The 23676-nt window shown below is 41.3% G+C and overlaps 1 gene segment (V, D, J or C); it reads right to left on the bottom strand.

The window, feature by feature from the left end:
* Nucleotides 1-4364: 4364 nt before the first annotated feature.
* Nucleotides 4365-14862, bottom strand: LOC148136823 (Ig heavy chain C region, membrane-bound form-like). The segment is given in 5 exon segments: nucleotides 4365-4781; nucleotides 4916-5043; nucleotides 7877-8206; nucleotides 8663-9042; nucleotides 14804-14862. Coding segments are annotated over 5 exon segments (906 nt in total).
* Between the last annotated feature and the right edge of the window lie 8814 nt (nucleotides 14863-23676).

Here is a 23676-nt window from a genome sequence, read left to right as displayed (position 1 = left end):
CCATGTGTTCGCCTCGTTTCCTTGAACTACATCGAAACTATTGATTTCAACTATTCCGACTGGTCACATATTCCCCGTTCTCATCATTCTTTCAGTGAAGAGGTTTCTTCTGAATTCCCTTTTGGATTTCTTGAGGTACCGTTTTGTATTGACAGCCTCTAGTTATGTTCTACCCCGTAGTGAAAAGTTTTCTCTGTACCTTCTCTTTTCTAAACCTTTCATAATTTTAGAACTGTCATGCTTCTTTTCAAGAGAGAAGTGAACAGCGCAACAATACTTCCTTGATATACACAGCTAGAAACTTGAGTATCATTCTTATAAATCTTCTCTTCACTCTCTCTCATACATTCTATAATATGTCAACTCGAAGTGCAGGCAATACTCTTAATTATAGTCAACCAAATTTCTAAAGTGACCCTACTTTCAAATCTATCCCTTTAGAGATAAAGCTTAGAGCCTTGTTTGCATTTTTATGGCCTTTCGAACCTGTGGTGAAATTGTTCGTGACTGATGTCATTGTCTGAAATCCCTTTGTTTGTCTCCCTCACTTAGACGTGAATCTTTGAATAAATGACCTGTACATTATTCCGACCAAGATGTAACACCTTACGTTTATCTGTGTGGATCTTCATTTGCTAATTATTTGAACATACCGTAAATTAATTAATGATCTCTTGCAACTTCTTGTCGTCCTCAGAATTGGCTACATTTCAACATTCCTTTCCAATTTGGTGTCATTGAATTGCTATTTTTTTCTCGTAATTAGATACAATATTAATTTGCAGTTTTACTTTATTTTGTTTTGTATTTTTAGAGAGGTGCAGTAAAACCACACGGTAACTATAACAACTAAATGTAGAATGACAGATAGATGAAAATTATTACACACACAGGACTAATTAATAGACACTATTAACTTCCAGGTCAAAACAGGGAATTATTTTTTACACGAATGAAATGGTGAGATTATCCGTAGTGCAATCACTTTTGTCCATTTCTTTTTTGTTGCAGTTTATTTCCCCAGGCCTTTGTGTGCTACTGGTATGAAATTAAAAAGGCATCCATCCTCCATTTTAAACTAAATGATAATAAAAAAACAGCGTTTATATAAAATGTAACATGATTTATGAAGCCATCCCTCTCGGCTTATATATATTCACAGCCATGTAGAGTTACATAGCGAGAGGCTGAATAAGCTGGGGCTGATTTCCCTGGAGCGTTGGAGGCTGAGGGGTGACTTTATAAAGGTTTATAAAATCATCAGAGGCATGGATACAGTGAATAGACAAGGTCTTTTTCCCTGGGGTGGGTGGAGTCTCATCTAAACCTATACTCGTGAGTATAGGTTTAGAGTGAGAGGGGAAAAAGTTGAAAGTACCTAAGGAGTAACTTTTTCATGCAGGGGATGGTGTGTATGGAATGAACTGCCACAGGAGGCAGTGGAGGCTGGTGCAATTTCAACATTTAAAAGGCATCTGAGTGTGTATACGAATAGGAAGGGTTTCGAGGGATATGGGCCAACTACTGGCAAATGGGACTAGATTAGTTTAGGATATCTGGTCAGCATGGGCAAGTGAGAATGAAAGATCTGTTTCCAAGTTGTACATCTCTATGACTCTATGATCTACCTCTTTGCTCTTAATGTACTTGTCGAATCTCTTTGGATTATCTTTAACATTATCTCCCAAGGCTATCTCATTTTCCTTTCTTGCCATCCTCATTTCCCTCTTTAGATTGTCCCTGCACCTCTTGTACTCTTCGAGATTCACTTGATCTCATTTCTCTATATCTAATATATGATTCATTGTTAATCTGAACCAAAGCCTCAATATCTTTATTCCTCCAGTTTCCCTCCTCTTACCTGCCTTATCTTCACACTAACAGGAACATCACGCCTCCGAATTCTCGTTATCTCACTTCTGAAAGCTTCTCTCTTGCCGGCCGTCCCTTGAGCTGCAAACAGTCTACTCCAATCAACCCTTGAAAGTTTTTGTCTATTACTATCAAAATTTGCCCTCGTCCAATTAAAAACTTTAACTTATATATAATGCCAATCAATTCCATAAATATTTTACAACTAATCGAATTATGACCCCGGCCCCAAAAAGCTCCCCTACAAACCATTCGTTCACTTGCCCTGGCTTAAAACACAAGAGTCGGTCAGGTTTGCTCCTTCTGTGATAGTTACATCTGCATATTAATGAAGAAAATTGACTTTAGCACTTCCCAAATTCCACACCATCCATGCTCTTAAGACCATGGCTGTACCACTTTATGTTTGGAAGGTTAAAATTTGCTATAATTACAATCCTATTATTCTTACGCATCAATAAGATCTTTCGACGTATTTGCTACTCAATTTCACTCTGACTACTGGGGGGACTATTATAATCGCATCAAAGTAATCATGCTTTTCTTATTTCTGAGTTCCATCCACATAGCTTCACTAGACCATCCCTTAGAAATATCTTGTGTTAGAACAGCAGTAATGTTTCACCACAAGAAAAATTGACTCCAATCTCCTTCTAGCTCTTCCTACTTCTGCCGTACCTTTGATGATGGAAGGGGCTTTGAACATAAATTATTCAACTTACTGGTGATGGTTAGTAGCTGAAAATAAAGATACTATAGGTGACTTGGGTGATGGGAAATAAAAGGTTACATTGTGTGGAAGGAACATTCTGGATAGAAACAAGTATTTTGAAAAATGAACTCCATTCTGTCTGCCCAGGTCTGGCCTACACCGCTCTACCTCCAGAGTACTTTCCTTTTATTTTGATGAGTTCAAGTTAATCTCACCCGCTGTTTTGTACTTGTTAACCATTTGTTAACGGGTGTTTGCCGTTTCAGAATGTAGATTGCCTTATCGTGTACGTTCTCAGAGTTCAGTGTTTGGAGTACTTGTTGGTTCAACCTGTGCTTTGGTCTATAATGCAAAATTACAGAAAAATATTAATAGCAATTTAAAATAAAATGTTAGGATATTGGAAGAACAGCTAAGAGCTTCAAAGCTTGACAGACGGCTTGTGGGAAAGGACATGGAAAGCAGCAGGATTTCCAGAACTTCTAATCTCTGCCTTCCCTGATCGAAATCATCCTGTGATTTATAATTGTTGAGGATTGTTATTCATTAATATCGGTGTGCCAGATAGATCTCAGTCTCAGGGAGGTGTGACGTGCTTCTTTAATTTGTGATGAACTCAGGAGAACAAACAATAGTAAGGGTGTAAACCCAAAGGGGTGCAGGAGCAAAGGGTCCCCCGTGTGTATGTGCACAAATCAGGAAATGTACCATGACACATGGACAGAAGAGCAAATAAACCCGACTTCATCACCCTACGCTGTAGAGAACAAACACAAAGCAATTATGTTAAACTGAAACAAAACCGTCTCATGTCTCACCTGGAATGTTGCATCTAGCTTCAGCTGCCACGTTTTTGAAAAGAAATGCAAAGGTATGAGATTGGGTGCGTGACTTATTCACAACACGATTCCCGGGATGATACACCTCACCAACTCTGAGAAATTGAGAATGTTCTCCTCTGCTGATAGTTTCCAGACTTTGTGAACAGTTGCTATGATTGGTTCTCAATTCCGTCTTGCGTCATATGGATCTCAATGGCTGAATATTTCAAGTACTCATGAGCTGTGCCTTGCCTGATCACAGCGACCTCTGATTTATTATTTTTGAGGTTTGCTGTTCAGTAATATTCCTGTATCAGACAGATCTCAATCTCATTCCCTGGGATTTGACAGGTGTGGTGTGTCAAATAGATCTCAGGAATTGTGCTCCATGAGATTTATGTGTGAGAAAAACTCCAGTTCTGAGAATCCGCCCTTGGATTGTGCATGTGTTGTGTCTGAATACCTGACTGAACGTTGACATTTTTGGCTGATGAATGTTTCGTTGGGTACTTTAGGTGGCGATTTCTGCATTACTAACCCAGGCTGCCCTGACATTGGGAGTACTTTTACTTAAGACAGTGTAGAGTAAACTTTCAAACTCCGTTGTCTGCCTTTTCTCGGCTTCTGATGGAGGCTATAAAATTATCATTAGGTGACCCGAGGCCGTGACCCTTGGTGCATAAGCGGAAATGATCTCTAATCATTCTGCCTCTGGAGTGTTTCATCAGGCATATCGTATGAAAGATGTATTTACATTAGTGGGCTGCATGGTAGCGCAGGATTAAACTAAATGACTGGATGGAACACAACCAAACAGAACAAGTGAACGTATTTGGCTAGGAAAGGAGTAGAATGTGGGAAAATGTATTATTATTGACTGGCCTTGAAGAAAGAATTAAGCAAACTCAAGGTTAGTGCATATTCATTCGAGAGTTATTCACCATTTCAGAAAGCATTTTTATCCAAAACATTGATGTAAAAGCTAACAGAAGTGACTATAATGGCTGGATGCCACATTGAGACGAGAACACGTGCGCTGTGAGCTGGGAATTTTCTGTACATCAGTAACAGTCACAAGAAAGGGAATACAAAGGCTCATCAGAAAGGATAGGCAACCATTCTGAGTAAGGAACAAATAAAAACAAAACAAATGGGCTTCAAACAACTGGGAAGCTACAAATTCTTCCAACCACAACCATCTCAAAGATATCAAAGTAAAAAGGAAAATCCATCAATAATTGTCTCAGTTACACGCTAATAAACTGAAGTTATCTCACTGTTAGAGTCAGCAACAGGACAGATTGGAGATTGGGAATTCAGAGACCTTGATAAGCAGATCAGGAAAATCAAAGGGGTCCACAACTCATTCACTTAACCTGGAAAAGAGAGAGAAAGCAATGACGCAGATATTTATGATCAGGGACTTTCAGATATAATGTTTATTCAATGGCACACTATTTCACCAAACATATTGGGCTGCTTGGCGTGAGAAAGATGTGATTATTCTCACCTTCACCAGAGTGACGGCAGCGCTGTAGAAAATACTCAGGAAGAACAAGGTGATGAACGTGGAAGCAGTTGTCCAGATGTTGCTGTTATCATCCTCATAGTCTACAATCCAAGTGCGATCTATTGAATCTATGAATATAAAGCCGAGAGAACGCATTTAGATTGTTTATTGATCCAGATCGATCTATCTGCATGCAAGTCGTGTAATTGGAGACCATTACATCTTCATAAAGCAGTCAGGTATTTCTCAAGTGTGACTCTTATCTGTATCTATTAGTACGTTATTGACTCTCAGCAAGAAATTACAAATACTAACTGCACATGTTCTTTCTTCATTGTCCATGTCAGAACGTTTTAAATTATTTTTCTTTTCATCTATTATTTTAGGATATTATTATTTGAGGAATGCTTATTACGAATGATGATTTTAATTATATCATTATATTTTAAATATAGGCTGTGACAGCACTTTAGTTGAAAATTGTGGCCATCACTGAATAAAAGTTCAAATGTGATTCTCATCTTTTGTATTGGTGACCAATTGCTTGGCAAATCATGAATATAAGTGACATCACAGTCAGGACATTGCTTCATATTTTAGTTTGTAGGATCTGTATATTTAGGAATAAGTTTTTGTACGTGTGTCCCTTAATTTATTTGATCTACTGCTTGATGTGTTTGGTTTTCCTTTAATGTTTGTGTATGTGGTTATGAGAGTCTCTTACTTCACTCTTGCCCAATTTGGAGTCTGTGAATGAATACACACATTCTTGTTCCTTTACTGCTGGTGTGCTCATGTGTTTGTGAACCTAATTGTTTGTCTTTTCATATTGTGTAAGCATCATCATGCTAATATGCCACTTCCTTGCTGCCTATGCTTATCTTGTAATGTCTTTGTGAGTGTTCACTTTTCATTAGTGCTATCTAAAATGTGTGCTTATGTGTCTGTTTCAGATCCTACCTAAACTAGGTTATTTTCATGTTTATGCTTAATAACTGTTAGCATGCAATGTTATGCTTTTTTGGATGTTTATATTTATATGATGATGATTGCTTGTGTGGCAATCTTTCCCAAACCATCTCCTGATAAACTTGTTTGTGCTATTGTTTGTGGATGCTTGCTGATCCTTGTGCCCATTATCCTCATCTCATAAACGCCCCTCTATTTGTTCATCTTTGCACTTGTGTGTCTGCATGTGAGACTCTGAATTTGTGTGTGCGTGTGATATTGTATACATGCTGATCAATGTGGTTTAAAAATAACTAATTAAGCTGCTTCTGTCATCGTATGTTTGTGATTCTGAAAATGGGAAAATAATGATATTAATGTTTATCTCTGTGCACTTACGTGCCTGTGTGAGTTGACATGTGGGAGGACATTTTTCGGAATTTGTATCTGTGTGTTCATGTGTGTATGTCTGTACGCATTGTGCTGTATGAATGTATATGTATTCATGCCAATTTGTGTGTTACCGTGTGTCGATGTTTCTCATGGTTATGTGTAAGTACTCCTGTTCATTTGTGCAAATGATTTTCCTTCGGTGTATGTGAGTTTTTGTATGAGCTTAGGTGAGTGTTCAAGTACCACTTGCATGTGTGGCTCTATGCGAGTATGCGTGTGTGACATCTTATCTATATGCACACTTGAGTGTGTACATAAATATGTGTCTTTATGTGAGAGCCCGTATATGTGTAATTACGTGTGAGTTTGCGATCATCTCTCCGTATCTGTTCTTATACCAGACTGCAATTTTTATTATTCTAATTTATTGTTCTAATTTTAATGCATTGCCCATAATTAGATTTGACCTTGGTATTGTAGGAAACATTTCCGATCGTCGTGGAGAGATAAGTGTTTTATGAGCAACTCTTCTGTTGCAGTGATAGAACTTCTGTCTCTGAGAGACAAAGCGCGAGTTCAAATCCCCACTGCCCCAGAGATAACATTTCTGAATATGTTTATTAGAAAATGTCTACTTGTGTTCTGTATGTGAAACAAAATGATATCAGGTATTCGAATACCAGAATTGATCCCATGTGCTCCAGAATACTGAGACAAAACTATGGAATTCAAACTGGGACGATGTAAACACCAGTTTTGGATTATGGGAATCAATGTTAATCATTTGTTAACAGAGCCAAGCGTGTCTAACATGCTTCAAAGGTATTGTTTTGCATGGAAATGTTAAATCTTTGGACAGTAAGCAAGAAGCTGACTGTTCCTGTTAGTAACTGGGTTACATTACAGAGGACATCTACCATGAAAACTCTGCACACGGAGCAAGAGGACAGAACATTCGTCGTTCCCCACCCCTCTGCTCCACAACAACTTATCTGTTGATTCTCTTTGGTGTGAAAGTGAAGATACATTCTGTCAACTCATGCGCTGGCGCAAGATCCCTGGCAGTTCCCCAGAAACAAAGGTTACATTCAAACTGTTCTGCACTATTTACGATTGGTATGTCCCAATCAAATTTAATTTTAAATTGTCTTAAATTTACATTTCCAATTGGTGCAATTTGGCAGTTTAAAACTGACATGAATTTTGTTAGAATATCCAATCAGGGGAATCAAAAACACCAAGTTCAAAACTCGTGCCCTACCCTTGACATAAAATGGACATTGTCAGATTTTGTCACAGAGGGATTTCGGATGGATAGGGTACTTGGCGGAATCCTGCAATGAGTGAGCTTTACTCTATGTCTGACCCAGGATGTATCTGAGCAGAGAGCATTAACTGCACAAGACACTCGTCCTAGACCTGTTAATAATCCACTTTAACTACACAGATGGAATGTAAGTCAGAGTGGGAAACAACTAATTCAGTATTTAACTCACAGCTAGAGGAAAAAAAACACTTCATTACTTCTGTTGAATTATTAAATGCAACTTTGAAATTTTTATTGACATGAATTAACAGTGTCCATCAGTGCAAGTGAAATGTTTACAAAACTCGGTTTACCGCTGGATTTATCGACTGTTCTGTTGATGATCTTCAATGGAATCGCTTCATGTCCCACCACACAGGAGTAAGAAGCACCGCTGGCCCACTCCTCCGCTGTAATGGATAACAGGCTGTAGATGAAGAAGGAGGTGTTGTCACTCTCCGCCATCACCTTGGTGTTCTTGTCGTTACTAGGATTCACCGGCTTGTCATTGTTTGTCCACTTGACGAAGATCTCTCGGGGGGAGAAACCTCTCACGAAACAGGTGAGGGAGAGAAACCTCTGAGCGTAGATTTCTTCTGTTGGTGGCAGGAGGACCGACACTGATGGCTCCAGCGGATTAATCACTGTAGAATATTGGACACAGATATAAATCAACCAAAAAAATCCTGAATTAATATCACAATTTCACTAAATATTAAAATACGCCATGTTTAATTTAGGATTTATTCACTTTCGTGTTTTAAAGGAGCAGTATGGTACACATACTGTTCAGTAAAAAAAGGAAAGTTTAATGTGAAAGTTGTCTCCATGTTTCCAGTCCACAACAAGGGCATTCTGTCTAATTGCCATTGCTGATGGTGACGTCACAACCCAGGCTTCTTCCCACCTTATCTGACTTAATCAGAATACAATATCCTTTGGTACAATCTTTTTCTTAATCAGCTGCTTAGCTATCCTGCCTTCAGATGCATCATTAATGCTCCCATTGGTGTTTGTTCATTCCCAATCAAAGCCTGCCTTTGATGTAACTGGATCTGGATTACACATGGGATGCTTTGTGTTTTTATCTCACCGCTCACCTTTCTCCTTGTGAATGGAGTCTCTCAGAGGAGTCGGTAGATTCTGATGGTACACCACACATTCAAAAGTAATGCCACTCAGCCAGGCTTCAGTAGAAATGTCTAATTTGCTGATCACGCTGTCGGGATTCTGTCCAGGCTGCTCAGCAATCTCTGATTTCAGAGGCTTCTTTTCTTGTCTCCAGGTCACTTTGACTCCAGAAGGAAGATTGGACACAACGCAGGTAAACGTCACCGTCGCCTCCAGTAAGACTTGTTCTACTGGCGGTGGGAAGAGTTTAACGGTGTTAGGGTGGCACTCGGTGTCTTCTATGAAACAAAAATCAAAGTCAATGAAAAATGCCCCTTTCTGATACAAACAGCCAATCTCCAGATTACTCCTTCACAGGGTGAAGACACCACCTTCAAAATGGCAACTCCAACTATTGCTGAAGCGATGCTGACTATTGTTGATGTATTTTGATCTGTGAAACATTTGTGATTACCTATGCCATACCCTGTGTAATTATTCCTAAAGAACACTGGCTTTGTAACAAGTGAAACCTGTGAAAAAAGTAAAATCATCGAAGATACCATCATGTAACCCATGGAATTACCTTTCTTTCGGAGATTGTCTCTCACTTAAGACCATCTATTGATACTTGTGACAAGAGTAATCTGAATATAATGAGTTCATTTCCATGTTCATAACCCTTAGGTGCAAGTACTGCTGGTCACACTGACTGCCAAATCACATCCCAAATTTTGGACAAATTATAATAAATAATAATTATTATCTTTGCAGAGTTCTAAAGTGTTACAGGAGCGGTGAACATCCATGGGAATTCTGTTCATTATATTTAACATGATCAAAAATACTTTGCGTTATTGGTGTGATGTCATTCTCTAATTTATGTCATTGTTCCTCGTCGGCTGTGTTTGGAGTAGATCTGAAAACATGACATTGAGTACAGCAGTGGATATCGTGAAGGACACCCATCTCCTTAAGTCTTTCCCTCCATTAAGTAGTTCATAACTGGTCTGTCCTTTCACTTTACCAAGCGGCATTTTTTAATTTCTTCATAGAGGAGGGGAGAAAAAAAACAAATAAAAGCGTCTTAAATTAATCTACAAACGCGATGGAAATGTCACTAATTTTATAGACATCCACTACTCATAGAGCAGGGGAGAAAAAAAAAACAAACAAAAGCGTCTTAAATTAATCTACAAACGCGATGGAAATGTCACTAATTTTATAGACATCCACTACTGTTTAAAAATCGCCACCCCAAACCAGGCTAAATCAGTCTATCTCGAGTTCCTCGTTCATTCATCCCTATTGTAGCAATCCCACCAGAATTTATTCTCCTGCCTCATCCACTAATTATAGAGAGCATCTTAAAGCAGCTCAGTGAGATCACGTTTATCCCAGTTCATCAAATGTGATAACCACTTGGTCTGTGGTCTGATCCCATAAGTTAAAGAGCTCAGTACCCGATAAAAATCGATGTCCTACGATGTACAAGGTCAACAGGTCATTGCTGAGCAGGGAATGAAGCATTGAACGCATTTTGATTTATTTTCAAGTATGGGTCACTGCATATTTTAACCACGTCATTTTGAGACCACACAAGATAGAGGATCAGAATAAGGCTGTTCGGCCAATCCAGAGTTTCGATCAGAATGATGCTGGAAAAGCACTGCAGGTCAGGCAGCATCCGACGAGCAGGAAAATCGACGTTTCGGGCTAAAGCCATTCTCCTGCCTTCTCCCTGTACTAAACAAGAGCCGATCTATCTCTGGCTTGAACACACACAATGGCCTGGCCTCCACAGCCGGCTGCAGCAACAAGTTCCACAGACTCATCACCCTCTGCCTGAAGAAATTCCTCCCCATCTCAGTTCTAAACAGTGCCCCTTTGACCCTGAGACTGTGCCCTTGGGTCCTAGTCTCGCCTACCAGTCAAAACACCTATTCCACGTTCACTCGACCTCAGTCTCTCAGTATTTTCTATGTTTCAATCAGATATCTATCCAATATCCCCCTTCACCCCCAAACTTATCCTTGAAGCGGCTACCAGGCAAGGATTCAGCACTCTGAATGCCTCTCCCAGCATGGACAGGCAACAAACTATTTAACAAAGCTCACTGTCTAAATGTCTATCTTCAACAGAGAGGAAACATGCTTTTCTGACTTGCCAAAATCAGAATTATGAGCAATGCTAATGTAACACTCAAACTGAAATGAGATACGTGACATGTTGGGAAATGAGAAGCTGTACCGTGCTGTTTACTAAGCCTGATAAATTAGTGTGTTTGATTCACATCAGAGTTCAGAATGATTTGTAGCTCTCTCAGTCTGTGTCTCTTATCCTGGAGTGCGGTGATGTTTTTACTTTGAATGTTCTCTCCATGAGTGACCTGGCAGGTACAGACTGCGCTGTTGAACCATTCACCATAAGGGACCATCAGCCGACTGATCACCTAGAAGTTCCCGTTCGCCTTACACATGGGAGACATGAAGAAGCCAGAATCCAAGGATCGGCCATTTTTCAACCAAATCACGGAGATTGACTTCGGATGGAAATCGATGATTGAACAGACGACGGTTGCAAACTTGCTGCTTGCGATTTCTTCACTGGAGCTCACAGTTAGGAGAAGGGTTGGTTGGAGAGGATCTGTACCTTTAGGAAACACATCGCATAAATTATCTGACGAATTTCAGAACAAATACAATCAGTTCTCATATATCAAGGTTTCTTGTGGTTAATGGATACAAGAATCATATTTGTGCAGAGTGCTGGAGAAGCTGGGATCCACACACAAAGATCAGCAGGACAATGCGAAAGACTAAAATTATAGGACACAGCAAGGGAGTCAAGGAGGCATAGAAACTAGAGGCCGGTAACATCAGAAGGGAGATAGCAATGTTGGATGGTATTCGTTTTCATGACAGAGTCTGATGAACAAGGCAGATGAATTACCGGCATAAATGAGGAAATGATACGGTTGTTATCACGGAGACATATTGAGAGCGGAGCAGGAGTGGCTATTCAATATTCCAGGATTTAGTGCCTTCAGGCGAGACAGGGAAAGATGGAAAAGGATGGGGGCGGAGGTGTGCGGTACAGAATGTTGCGTCTGTCGCAATTCTGACAAGAGTATTTTAGGCTGTAAAGAGAAATGAAATCATGGATACCTCCTCGAACAAAGGCAAATGGACAGTACTTCAAAACCAAAATACAGCAAAAATAATTACTGGGAGAGCACGATAGACCTTACTATACGTCCAAAAGACATGGGCAAATTTCAGAGAAATGTAAATTAAATAGGGGAATGAGAAAAGAGGTTTTTAACTTCCTCAGCATAGGCTTGGATATTCATTTTGTCAAAAATTTAGAGGGAGCACAATTCTGAAAATGCCCCCAGGAGAATATTTGAACAAAGTATGTGTTTAGTACTGAGAATTTTAATCCAGACCTTGCAAGAGAGGGGTGAACCTTAGGGAATGAAGTCGAACCAGTGGGTAAAACATCAATGGTGGAGCACTTTGTAGACAGTGATCGTAAATCAGTTGGATTTCAGATTGTACTGCAAAGGAATAGAAATTGGCCCAAAGTTCTGAAAAGGGGAAGGACAATTATAGTAAGATCAGGTAATGACTTGACCAGAATGGACTGGAAGCTGACACTTATTGGTAAATCTGAGTCAGAGCAGTGCGACACATTTAAGAAAGAGATAGGAAAATCATAGGGAGGACATTTCCCAGGAAGCCACTGCGTGGGACCAAGAATGCAGCGGGCTCTGGACACCAAAGGGCATGGAGGGTGAGATAAAGAGAAACAAGGGAGGCTTCTGGTCGATACTGAAACCTCAAAACAATAGAAATTAGTATGGAGTACAGAACATGCAAGGGGGAGTTTGAAAGACAAAGGAATTAGAAGAGCAAATGGGACCATGAGAAAATAATAGCAGTCAGAATAAAGGAAAATATTTTTTAAAGTTACAGGCTCATTCATCATAAAAGAATTATTCAGGAAACAGTAATGCCCATTACGTGTTATTATTGGAGTAGAGCCGGAGGATTAGGTTGTGGTCAAAACGAATGTGTTGTGTCAGTGTTCACTAGTAAGACGGACAATGTGGGACAGAAATCATGGAGGGGTGTTGTGATGTAGTTTTCAGAAAGTAGGACACATGACGTGATGTTCTGTGTTGTCTTGCTGAATGAAAAGTGGTTATATTTCCAGGGCAGATGAAAAGTATACCAAGCGATTGAGCGATACAAAAGATGAAATAGTTGGGTCGCTGACAATAATGTAGAATTACTGTCTGGCCACAACAGTTGTGCCAAGTGAGTGTAGATCAGCCAACGTTGCACTGTGATGCAGGACGAAGGAAGGGATAAATAATGAAAACGTAGATCTGTCAAGCTAGTCTCAGTGGTAGGAAAACTATGAGAAGTGAAATTAGTCTTCATTTGGAAGATAAATCCACAATTTTCAGCACGGTTTTATTGAGAGGAAGTCATGTGTAACAATTTGATAGTAGTTTTCAGAGAGATAACTCGATGTCCAGATGATAGGAATAATCAGAGCCAATGGGATCCGAGTTAATTTGACAGATTGGATCTAGAACTGGCTGAGTGGTGGGAGCAGGGGATAATAGTCATCGGGTGTCTGCGTGACTGGAAATCTGTGTCTCCTGGTGTTCTGTAGGAATTGGTGTTGATTTCCTTGCTATTTCTCTTACATACCAATGATTGAGACTCAAATTTAGGAGGATTAACCAGTGAATTCACAGTGAATTCAGTGTGGGCGGCACGGTGGCACAGTGGCACAGTGGTTAGCACTGCTGCCTCGCAGCGCCAGAGACCCGGGTTCAATTCCCGCCTCAGGCGACTGACTGTGTGGAGTTTGCACGTTCTCCCCGTGTCTGCGTGGGTTTCCTCCGGGTGGGTAGGGGTAGGGGTGGGTTACGCTTCGGCGGGTCGGTGTGGACTTGTTGGGCCGAAGGGCCTGTTTCCACACTGTAAAGTAATCTGTAAAGTAATCTAATCTATGAAATGAAAACTGTCATGTTGGTAAGTCATGAATATAATGGCTTTAGATTGCAGGAGGATATACAAGGGTTGGTTGTATGTGAAGAGAAGTTGCAAATGGAAATTATTCTGGATAAATGTAAGGTGATGTAATTAGGCAGAAGAATCTGTGAGGTATGACGTTTTGAATGGTGGAACCCTGGAAAGGCCTGAGGATCTTTGGTGCATGTACCCACCGATCCCCGAGAGTACTGTGTCATCTGGATAAAGAGGCTACGAAAGTGGCAGGATATTTGCTTTTATTACCCTAGATATTGACAATGAAGAGTAGGGAGATGATACTGGAACTTAATAGAACACTAGTTAGGGTTGAAACTTTATTGCTGGAACAGCACAGCAGGTCAGGCAGCATCCAGGGAACAGGAGATTCGACGTTTCGGGCACAGGCCCTTCTTCAGGAATTCCTGAAGAAGGGCCTGTGCCCGAAACGTCGAATCTCCTGTTCCCTGGATGCTGCCTGACCTGCTGTGCTGTTCCAGCAATAAAGTTTCAACTTTGATCTCCAGCATCTGCAGACCTCACTTTCTCCTAGAACACTGGTAAGGCCATACTGAAGCGTTTTGTTAATGTTAATCCCAGATGCTCTGTTTACCTCAATTCCCACAACACGTACCTGGAAATGGCATTTCTTTGCTCTTGTGTGACCCGCTGTGTTGAACCTCACAGTAGATTTTGCTGGGGCAACCTACCGCTGACTCGGCAGGGTTAACTGGCTGCTCAGGGTGGAGGTTCCCTTCTTGTTTCTCACTGAGGGGTAAGTCCTCAATCCAGTCGTGATTAGCTCCCCAACTTTCTTCCAGGTTACCTTGGTGACGTCAGGGGAATAGTCCATCGCCAAACAACCAAAGATCGCAGAACCGGTGTTGTGCTCCTGACAGGAGGAGACCAGGCCAGAAAGCGTGGGGGGAGATGGTGTCTCTACAATATCATGACCAATTGAGCATGTTAGTTTCTATTAATTTGACCTTATCAGTTACTCAAATGTATCCTCAGCTGTAAACGTTTGCCAGTATGCTCCCACTGAAGCCGACAGCATAACTGGAGTTTATTTTTGTTTCCTACCAGTTGCTGATCATGATCATTGGTTCCCTCTTTAGAAACATGCCCTCGACCTTGTCCATTGCCATATAATTTAGGAAGAAGAACATCCTGATCACACCCCAGTAACTGTTTGAAGATCTCACCAACTGACACTTTCACTGGATTACTGTGAAGAGCAGAGACGTTTCACAAAATACAAACCAATGAAATGCAGATTCATCGAAATTCCTCAGTGTGTGCAAACATGCCATTTGGCCCAACAAGTCCACACCCACCCTCTGAAAAGTAACGCATCCAGACCCATTCCCCGACCCTATTATGCTGCAGTTAACCCTGACTAATGCACCTAACCTCCCAATCACTGAACACAACATTTGCAATTCCCCCAGCTTGCACATCTTTGGACTGTGGGAGGAAACGCACACAGACATGGGGAGAAAGTGCCAACTCCACACAGACAGTCACCCGACGCTGGAATGGAACCTGAATCCCTGGCACTGTGAGGCAGCAGCACTAACCACGGAACCAGCGTGCCGCCCCACTAGGTGCCGTGCTCCTGGAAAAATCTAACAGCTGGTAGTACCCCCGCAGAGAAATCAGAGTGAATCATAGAACATAGAACAGCGCAGTACAGGCCCTTCGGCCCTCGATGTTACGCTGCTCTGTCATACTAATCTGAAGCCCATCCCACCTATACTATTCCATGTACGTCCATATGCCTGTCCAATGACGATTTAAATGTACTTAAACTTGGTGAATCTACTACCGTTGCAGGCAAAGCATTCCATACCATTACAACTCAATGAGTAAAGAAACTACCTCTGACATCTGTCTTATACCTATCTCCCCTCACTTTAAAGTCGTGTCCCCTGGTGTTTGCCGTCCCATATTTGGAAATCAGGTCCAGTGAGCCTTCCTCACTTATCAATGCAAGGCAGAATGTTCTCTCTGGGAGGAAGGTCACTGCAGCAGCAGCACAGGCAGGAGCTGAGCACTGGGATGGGGAGGATGGCTGTCACTGCTGAACTCATGCCAATTGTCTGGAAGTTGAAACTTCGAATTTACAATTATCTGAATTCTGGAGTCCTCTGAAAAATGGAGGACCATTAAGGTTCAGAGACTTTGGAGTGTTTCAGATGAGTGTTGACAGAAATATGATTTGAGAAATGAAAAAGTAATCTTTAGCGTTAATAACTATCAAACTAACACGCAGTTCACCACCAAACCTCATCTTTCAGACTAACCACTGCACTTACTCTGTCCAGACCTAAATTTCCACTCACATGGACAGACCCTACCCTGCTATACACCCATTCATGCCCGGAACCCACAACCCCTATCACACGAAACACATCCAAGTCAATCCATTTTGGTAGTGTAGCTGAGCAGAGAGATCTCGGTGTCCATGTACAGAGATCCCTAAAAGTTACCAGCCAGTTTGATAGAGTCGTTAAGAAGGCATACTTTGTGTTGGCTTTCATCGATAGAGGGGCTAAGTTTCAGAACCACGAGGTTAGGCTGCAGCTGTACAAAACTCTGGTGTGGCCACACTTGGGAATATTATGGACTGTTCTGGTCACCACATTATAGAAAGAATGTGGAAGCTTTGGAAGAGTTCAGAGGAGGTTTACCAGGATGTTGTCTGGTATGGCGGGAAGGTTTAATAAGGAAAGGATGAGGGTCTTGAGGCTGTTTTTGTTTGAGAGAAGAAGGTTGAGAGGTGACTTAATTGAGGCATAAAAGATAAACAGAGGGTGGACAGTGAAAGTCTTTTTCCTTGAATAGTGATGGCTAGCAGGAGAGGATATAGATGACAGATGTCAGAGGTTGTTTCTTTACTCAGAGAGTAGTAGGGGCATGAACGCACTGCCTGCAACAATAGTACACTCGCCAACTTTAAGGGCATTTAAAAGGTCATTGGATAAACATATGGATGAAAATGGAATAGTGTAGGGTATATAGGCTTCAGATTGGATCCGTAGGTCAGTGCAACATAGAGGGCTGAAGGGCCTGTATTGCACTGCAATGTTCTATATTCCAGATGGACATATGATCTCAATTCCTTTCACTCATTTATACTTCTGCCACCCTGCACCTGGCCCATGGAGAATCTGGCCCTGACTGGACCTGGCACCATCATTTTTACAACCTCTGACAATAGCCCACTACCAAAGACATGACCTCAGCCCTTGATCAGTGACCTCTCATCTTACCCAAGTCAATCTGTGCACATTGCATCCGAGCTCCTTTCGCATCTGTGCTATACAACCTACCATTTTGCCAGACTACGAGCTTTGCATTTTGACAACACGTCCACCTGTCACTTCATTACAGTGACCTTCCACCCCCTAAACATCCTGGCACTCTGCCCACCTCTACACTAACCAGCCTGGCATCCTGGCCACCTCTCCATAAACCAGAATGGTAAAGACAGACCTCCTGCATTTCAGCTCAAACCACCCCTCACCTACCAAGCACTATTCGAAAAAATTATCCTGTTACCATTTACCTTGATGCCACCTTGCCAGATAGTGTGCATGCAAGCTTACCCAGCAGCCAGCCAACACCTCACAACCTACCAGGTTAAACTCTCCCACATGCCTAATCTAGCCCCTCACTTGCTCACCACCTCCCAACTTTGAGCCGACTCCACCATAAAGTCAGTGAGTCATAAAGTCATACAGCACAGAAACAGATCCTTTGGTCCAGCTCATCCATGCTGACCAGAGTTCCCAAATTAAACTAATTCCACTTGCCTGCCTTTGGCCCATATCCATCCAGACCTTTCCAGTTCCTGTTGCTGTTCAAATGTCTTCTAAATGTTGGAACTATCTCTGCATTTACCACTTCCTCTGGCAGTTCATTCCAATGTTTTGGACAGTTACAACATGAAGCCCTAACTCCTGCACTCAGTACTTTGACCAATGAGGTACATATGCCAAACAGCTTCAATACACTAGCTACCTGAGACAACGCTTTCAAGAATCTATGAGTCTGAACCCTCAGGGTCCTCAGTTTCAACATCACTACCCAGTGCCTTACCATTAACTCTGTAAGACTCTATGAGTCTGGACCCTCAGGGCCCTGTGTTTAATATCACTATCCAGTGCTCTACCATTAACTCTAAGATGTGACCTGATTTGTCTTCTCAAAAAGCAACACGTCGTATTCATTTAAATTAAACTCCATCTGCCACTCCTCAGCCCATTGACCCAGCTGATCAAGATCTCATTGTACGTTCAGAGGACTTTCACTGCCAATTATCCCACCAATGTTGGCGTTACGTGCAAACTTACAAACCATGCCCCATTCAATGTCTTCATGGTTTTCAACCAATATTGTAGCCTGTTTCCCTTTCTCCCACATATCCGTAGCATTTTTTTAAGGATTGAAGGAATCTATCTCCTTATTGAAATCATTTAATGTTTTGTCCTCAATCAATTTCTGTGGTGGAGAATTCAAAAGGTTCACCATTCTTTTGTTGAACAGTAAACTATCAGGTTCAATGTTATCGGTGTGTTGGGAAGACTGGTGAGCAGCAAGATTAATGATGATCCCATGAATGGAATAGCCTTCTGGAGGGGCCAAAGATGCCTTCCTCAGCTTCCATTTTGCATGCTGACATGTCCCTTCGGCAGCATGTTCTAAAACTGTGATCCTTGAGGATAAGGGCGTACATGCATGTAAATGCTTCTCCTGAAAGCTTTCCTTGAAATCAGACTTCAACTTGACTCTCAACTATTTTCCTGCTCGTTACTTCTTCCTCAATCACAGCCATGGGACTCACTTCCTAACAGTGCTGTGAATGTGCTAATACCACACAAACTTCAGCAATTCAAATAGGCTGATGACAACTGGTTTCTCAAGGCGATATAAAAAGTCTGACACTTCCACACCTGTCTAGAGATTCAAACAACCACTGGAAGAATGGAAAATTATTTGAGGCACTTGAAAATTATTTGAGGCACTTGTCTACACAAGATGACATGGTTTCCTTTTGTTTGACTTGACTGTGTTTTCACTGAATGAACAGAACTATTTCTTAATCATATAATAGGAATGAAGCTTCCCTCATTTTTAGCAAGGCAATCACACATTATATTTCTTTATTCCAGGGAAGTATAGTGTTAAATTAATGACATATGTGGATTGGGATGTTTCAATTGGAAATTGTCAGAGATTTCAAGTTTACTTTCATGAGCAATTAATTCCAGCCTCATTGTGTCACAGTACTCACAGGAATGTCTTTCAGAAATGGTGTCTCCCTTTGTTACGGGCAGTCGAATCAGTAAATCTGGGATAGTTTTTGCTTGTTAATAAAAGGTGTTAAAGAGTTTTAGCCAAAGGGAGACCTGTGGATTTAGCTCACAGATGCTCCATGATCGAAGTCAGTGGTGGAACAGCTCTAGGGGCTGAGTGCCCTCCTCTTGCACCTACCTTCCTATCATTGTGTCATTCATTAAGCTAGCACTGGCGGTGAACACTTTTTATTAAAACATTTCAACAAATTAATTGTTTCACACATGCTTTAGAAAAAAACTTCAGTTGATTATTTGGAACGGGATCATTGACATTCTCTATCTGAGTGATCAAAATAACTTCCACCCAATTACAGCAGCCACTGCACTCTAGAGTATGTTGTTACTTCATAATAGTTTCTTGTAAAACTACAGCTCGAGATCAGGGCGCTCAAATTCAATGATTCTCTGATATTTAATATCTCCGAACATTCGCAATTTGTTCAAATGCATCTTTTCTCTGAAGAACGTGTTTAATCGAACAGAACTTTTTTCAATGAAACAACACACTTTAAATGCTAGAAAACCAAAATAAAGACAGAAATTTCTGAAGAAACTCAGCAGGTCTAGCAGCTCCTGTGGAGAGAAGGCAAGGTTAACCTTTCGCATCCAGAGACCCCCCGCCCCACCTTCACCAAATTGTTTTCATGTTTTTGGCACCTGTTGAGATAAACAGTGATTACGTTGGCTTGACTCCTGTTGGAAAAAGAATTCTTAGCAGAGATACTGGATGGTCTGAGATAGCAATTGAAGACCAACTGAAAAGCGATCACCATCTGCTGCAAGTGTTGGATTCAGCGGAACTCCCACCGTACTGAACAATCAAATTCAGCTAGAGCACTGTTTTAATATAAAGTAAAACAGCCTAAGCATAATCTCATCAAATATGCTTCGAAAATGATTCATTCTGGATTAGTTATAAATGATATTGTCATAACAGCAAGTCAAAAGCTGGGATTTCTTTGAGCACTTACTCCATTAACCCCATCTAGCGATGCCCAAAAGCTTGTGAACAAATATTGATCTGGAAAAAGCTGCTAACCACCAAAATTCTGTTTAATATCTCAGAGACACAAGTCAGGACGGCGATTGAATAGATTTTTTTTTAGATTATATTACAGTGTGGAAACAGGCCATTCGGCCCAACAAGTCCACACCGACCCGCCGAAGCGCACCCACCCAGACCCATTCCCCGACATTCACCCCTGCACCGAACACTACAGGCAATTTAGCATGGCCAATTCACCTAATCTGCACATTTTGGGGTGTGGGAGGAAACCGGAGCACCTGGAGGAAACCCACGCAGACACAGGGAGAATGTGCAAACTCCACGCAGTCAGTCGACTGAGACGGGAATTGAACCCGGGTCTGTGGCGCTGTGAGGCAGCAGTGCTAACCACTGTGGCACCGTGCCGCCCATTGGCTTCTGTGAGTGGAATTCCAACAAACACCCAAACATGCCAATCTGCTTTCTTGCACTGAAGTAACCTGATAAGAGATTGTGTTACATACCTCTCTAACAGGTTGTAAGTGAACACAGGCCACCTGACACAGAATCAGGGACTCTACTCCAACATCACAACAGACCTGAACACAATGAGCTTGACACTATCACGGAGAACACAGCCCACCTGTTTTGACAATACATAAACCATGTTAGTTATTATCACCTTCCAACAACCAGGGATTGTTCCAGAATTTTTGTACAATGAAAATAACATTTCAACATTTATCCAAGAATACTTTGACTGCAGCTCCAAATTGTTCAAACTCTATGGGAACTACAGAGGAATAAATCTAGGAATTGCATTGCCATCAATTCACTGTCACTGGATTCCAACCTAGAACTCCCTTCCTCTTAGCCCTGTGAATGTTGCTGCACCAAACGGTCTACATAGTTAGGAAAATATTAAATGTTTTGAAGTGTAATATGACCGTTGCCAGTGACATTAAAAGCTGATAATAGGTTTTCAAATAATAATTTGCAAAAAAATTCTGATTCTACATTGTGCCACGAAACATGTCCTGCATAACTGAGGCACAAAGAAAATATGCAGCATATTTCCCTCTGCCTCGCTCAATCAAATATCTCTTGTTGCCAACAACCAATTTCAAAACTCTTGCTATCTGCCTTTTGTTCCTGAAATGTTCGTTCTGATTGGAACAACTTAGTCAGGGCTCTCAATTCTGAGGCACCTAATCGAATATTGTATTTCTGGCAGATAAAAGTGGTTTTGAAGCGCGAGATGAAATTGAACTGTCTGAGATTCAGGTATCCGAACTGGACAATCTTCAAATGGTCAGGACCGTTGACAAGTTAGTCGGAGATAGCACAAAAACAAACTGTACAACAGACTTAATCCTAGAGGATACATTGCTCAACTCCTCATGTCAAATATATTCACTGTAATTGAACATTCATCAGAGGAACTAACCAGAGGATTAATGTGAACGAGAATGTGTTCACAATGAACATAAATAACCACTGAGTTAATAAAGTTGACAAGTAATTGTATTTAACAAAATTATTGAGGTGGGAAATATCGCCAATTAAAGCACAGATCCGGAGGAAATGGATTATTCTCTAAATTATTTTTACATATTCTTAAAACGTTCCTTGAACTGTAGAGATTTTGCATGCACTGAATAAAGTGAATACTGCATTCCAGTGTAGAAAGCATTTCTGTTGAAGGAATTAGGGCAAGGTCATTTTCTTGTTAACTGTTTTTAATGAACAAAAATGTTTAAAAAGGTATGAATTGAAAACACGCTTCTGTCTGGAGGTGCCTGCTTTTGCGGATGTCTAAGTAAATGTGGGCACTGCTGCCTCACAGATCCAGGCACCCAGGCTCGGTTCCAGCCTCGGGTGACTGCCTATGTGGAGTTTACACAATCTCCACTGTGTCTGTGTGGATTTCGTCCCACAATCCAAAGATGTGCATGTCAGGTGAACTGGTCATGCTGTATCGTCCATCGTGTTAGGTGCATTAGTCAGGGGTAAATATAGGGTTGGGGAATGGGTCTGGGTGGGTTACTCTTCAGAGGGTCGGTGTGGACTTGTTGGGCCAAATGGCCCGATACATACTGCAGGAAATCTAATCTAAATGATTGTCACACTTAACTAATGTGAGCAGATTCCTTCCGATCGCTACATTGCAATAAATCGGTCAAGTATATTTATTAAAATAAATATTACTCTATTTTCAGTGTCTGAATAAACAATGTGCTCTGTTATCCTTTAGTTCATGTCTTCTGCAAATTTGTGAACTCTGCATCCGTCTGAACACATCGATGTAATATGAATTCACTGCGTTTACAGCAAGCACTCCCATGGTTTTAAGAGTAGGGTTCCTACAGTATAGAAACAGGCCATTTGGCCCAACAATTCCACAATGACCCTCTGAACAGTAAGTAGCCCACCCAGACCCATTCCCCCTAATTTATATTTACCCCTGACTAATGCACCCTAACCCACACATCCCTGAACACTGAGTGCAATTTAGCACAGCCAATCACCTGACATACACATCTTTTGGACTGTGGTAGGAAGCCAGAGCGCCCGAAGGAAACCTACGCAGACACAGGGAGAATGTGCAAACTCCACACAGGCAGTCACCCGAGGGTGGAATCGAATTTGGGACCCTGGCACTGTGAGGCAGCAGTGCCAACCACTGAGACACCATGCTGCCCTGCGAGTTCATGAGTGGATTATTTAAATTAATTAGAAATTTGGCCTTGGTCACATAATTCACTATAGCAGGTGTTTCCGAAAGAATGACTCCTCAGTTGATACTTTGTTGTAAAATGTAACTATTTATTTAGTTAGCACAGATTGGGAACACCTAAAGCAATGTGCAGATTAAATAACTTACAGTGTGGAAACAGGCCCTTCGGTCAAAAAGCCCACACTGACCCGCCGAAGCGTAACTTACCCAGACCCATTCTCCTACAATTACCCCTCCGCTCACACTAAGGGCAATTTAGTGTGGCCAATTTACCAGACCTGCACATTTTTGGATTGTGGAAACCGGAGTACCCGGAGGAAACCCACGCAGACACGGGGATAATGTGCAAACTCCTCACAGCCAGTCGCCTGAGGCGGGAATTGAACCTGGGTCTCTGGCGCTGTGAGGCAGCAGTGCTAACCACTGTGTCACCGTGCCGCCCACAATAATTCAGTTAATGCTTTATTTTTATCCTGTAAATCCAGTTTAATCAGGGACATAACAATGAATTAACTCAAGTTACGAGTGAAACTGATCAAAGCAGTGAAACTGACCCGATCTTCATAGAATTGAGCAGAATTTCCAAGTGGTCTTTGCCAATGATATTTTCCAGCCAGAAAAATATGTTTGTAGTGTACAGCGGAATTGAAAGGTGTTTCTTGATCAATTATAACACAGTCATGGCATTTTTGCTCAAGAGCAAGAACTATTAGAACATTAGACTTTTGAAATGCTATTTATATTTCTCGATGACTTGTAAACTGTTTAAAGACAGACCTTGTGATTGAACTAGATAGTGGAGTTCTGAATTTGAATTGTAAAGCATGGATTAGATTAATCATTAATTATTACTTTTAAGTAAAAATGGCAC

The sequence above is a fragment of the Chiloscyllium plagiosum genome, unplaced genomic scaffold (assembly GCF_037043375.1).
Source record: "Chiloscyllium plagiosum isolate Xiang-an unplaced genomic scaffold, Cpla_swu_hap1 HiC_scaffold_45, whole genome shotgun sequence".
Lineage (NCBI taxonomy): Eukaryota > Metazoa > Chordata > Chondrichthyes > Orectolobiformes > Hemiscylliidae > Chiloscyllium > Chiloscyllium plagiosum.
The sequence above is the reverse complement of the archived record's forward strand: the minus strand, read 5'-3'. Positions and strand labels throughout refer to the sequence as shown.